Source organism: Vicia villosa, linkage group LG7 (genome assembly GCF_029867415.1).
Source record: "Vicia villosa cultivar HV-30 ecotype Madison, WI linkage group LG7, Vvil1.0, whole genome shotgun sequence".
NCBI lineage: Eukaryota > Viridiplantae > Streptophyta > Magnoliopsida > Fabales > Fabaceae > Vicia > Vicia villosa.
Genome location: NC_081186.1, coordinates 5,287,369 through 5,289,977, shown reverse-complemented (window position 1 = coordinate 5,289,977; position 2,609 = coordinate 5,287,369). Strand labels below are relative to the sequence as shown.

At 43.2% G+C, this 2,609-nt stretch overlaps 1 protein-coding gene across 1 annotated transcript; it reads left to right on the top strand.

Annotated features, from left to right (window-relative positions):
- The first annotated feature begins 244 nt into the window (after positions 1 to 244).
- On the top strand, positions 245 to 2,398 carry LOC131618612 (uncharacterized). Its single transcript, XM_058889795.1, has 3 exons — positions 245 to 1,411; positions 1,532 to 1,915; positions 2,366 to 2,398. Exons 1-3 carry the CDS (start codon positions 245 to 247, stop codon positions 2,396 to 2,398), a joined length of 1,584 nt encoding a protein of 527 aa, XP_058745778.1.
- Positions 2,399 to 2,609: the final 211 nt, after the last annotated feature.

Here is a 2,609-nt window from a genome sequence, read left to right as displayed (position 1 = left end):
TCCCATGACGTATGCTCAACTATTGCAACACTTACTCAGTATTGAGAAGATCACTTTGAGGGATGCTCCAAATGCTCCGGACAGACAATCTCCGAGCTATAATGCAAATGCCCGTTGTGCTTTTCACTCTGGTGGTGTTGGGCATGATACTGAGAAGTGCATTGCTCTAAAAAACAAGGTTTAGGACTTGTTAGATCAAAAGGTTATTCAATTCACTCCGACACCGGACATTGTCAATAATCCCATGCCTGCCCATGGCGGAGGTTCAGGTGTGAATGCTATTGAGAATGAAGAGATAAGTGTTGTATCTGATGTGGGCTGTTTGACTTTTCCTCTTATGTCTGTGAAGCAACATCTGGCTAATAGTGGCATCTTCCCGAGCTGTGGTGTCGATTGTGATAATTGCAAGAATCAACTTGGGGTCTGTATTGATTTGAAGAGTATGGTTCTGAAATTGATGGACGAAGGTCCTCTCCAGTTCTATAGAAAGAAGAGAAACGCGAGGGTTGCAAACGATGAGGTGGTGGTAATTGACATTCCATATGAACCTGTGGCTCCTATTAATATTCAGGTGCCTGTTCAGATACCTATTGTCATTCCTTATGCAGAGCAACCAGCAACATTAATGATCACTGTTCCTGGGCCGATTCCATATGAGAGTGAGAAGGCCGTTCCTTGGAATTATGGCTCAGATGTGTACTACTATGGTACGAAGAAAGAGGATGAGTTGAAAGACAATTTTGTGAAAGCCGCAGTTGCAAATGCCGATAATATTGCTGGTACTGGTAAAATTACTCACAGTGGTAGAGTTTTCTCTCCTCAGCTTATACAAAACAATGCAGATGCTTCGGTTAAGGCCAAAGGCAAACAAGTGGTGGTTGATAGCCAGAACTCTCCGGTTCAGAATGGGGCACCTGACAGTGTTGTGTCTTCCAAGGACGTGGAGGAGTTGTTGAGAATCATCAAGAAGTCTGATTACAAAGTTGTTGAGCAGTTGGGTCAGACCCAATCGAAGATTTCCATCTTGCAATTGTTGATGTGCTCGGAGGTTCATAGAGACGCTCTATTGAAAATCCTGAATAATGCTTACGTACCACATGAAATATCTGTGAATCAGTTAGAGGCGGTGGCCAACAATATTTCAGCTGGAACTGGTTTGGGATTTACTGATCGTGACCTTCCTCCTGAGGGGAGAAACCATAACAAGGCATTGCATATTTTGATGGAGTGTAAGGGGACGACCTTGTCTCGTGTCCTGGTTGATACAGGTTCTTCCTTAAATGTGCTTCCCAAATCGGCCCTTATGAGAATTGACTATGCTGGTGTTGAGTTGAGGCCCAGTGAATTGGTGGTACGCGCTTTTGATGGTTCAAGGAGGTCTGTGTTCGGAGAAGTAGACTTTCCTATCCAAGTTGGCCCTTAGATCTTCACCATAACATTTTATGTAATGGATATTCAACCTGCTTACTGTTGTCTGTTGGGACGACCCTGGATTCACAAGGCCGGCGTTGTGACATCCACTCTTCATTAGAAGTTGAAGTATCCAGTTGATGGTAAAGTGGTGACAGTTTGTGGTGAGGAAGATTACATCGTGAGTCATTTGTCTTCTTTCCGCTATGTGGAGATTGAAGGTGAAATCCATGAAACGCCTTTCCAAGCGTTCGAAGCTGTGAATGCTGTAAGAACCCCTCTTTATGAGATAACGAAGCCAGAAACAGATATGTCTTCCCTGAAAGATGCTCAAGTGGTTGTTGAGACGGGAAAGGTAGAAGGTTGGGGGCAAGTGAGTGATGTGCGTCCCAAATTTGACAAGAATGGTCTTGGTTTCAACCCGGGGAGGCAGAGTGCATCGCCCAAGCCTAGTATCCTCAGCCCGATCAAGTTTGTGAGTGGTGGTATCATTCAGAACAGTCAGGTTAATGCCATTGTCAATAGTGAAGAGGTGGATAGTGACTATGATTTTGATAGCTGGATTCGTCCAAGTATTCCTGGAGAGATGCCTTGGAACTGGACAATTGAAGACGTCATTTAAGTCACATAAGCTCAGGAGTAAATTTATTGTTTTTGCTTTTCTTATCATGCCATAATTCCTACGCTCTGCCCAAGGCGTAGTGAATCATTTGAAGGGCCATGCAGTTCGCATTTTCAAAGTTAATTATGAAATAAAAGGACGTTTTTGCATTCAAATGTTTTGCTCTTTGTCTTTCTTTTTAACTTTTTTCCTTTAAATGGCAATGTTTTTGCACACACTTGCACATAGCTTAATAAAACCAAAACTAAAATAAAGACATCAATCATGCAGATGTTCCACCACCACGGATTCCATTGGTAATAGTTCCGCTATTGCTTGTTATGATTTTGACAGTCCGATCTACCAAGCCAAGGAGGAAGCTTATGAAGACTGTGACCTTCCCAATGAGTTGGCCAGATTATTGAAACAGGAAGAAAAGAAAGCGATTCTGCCGCATCAGGAGACAATCGAGATGGTAAATGTTGGCACTAAAGAGCAGGTCAGAGAAGTCAAGATAGGGGCTGCGCTTGAGGATAGTGTGAAGCAGAGGCTTATTGATATGTTGAAAGAATATGCGGATAACTTTGCTTGGTCCTAC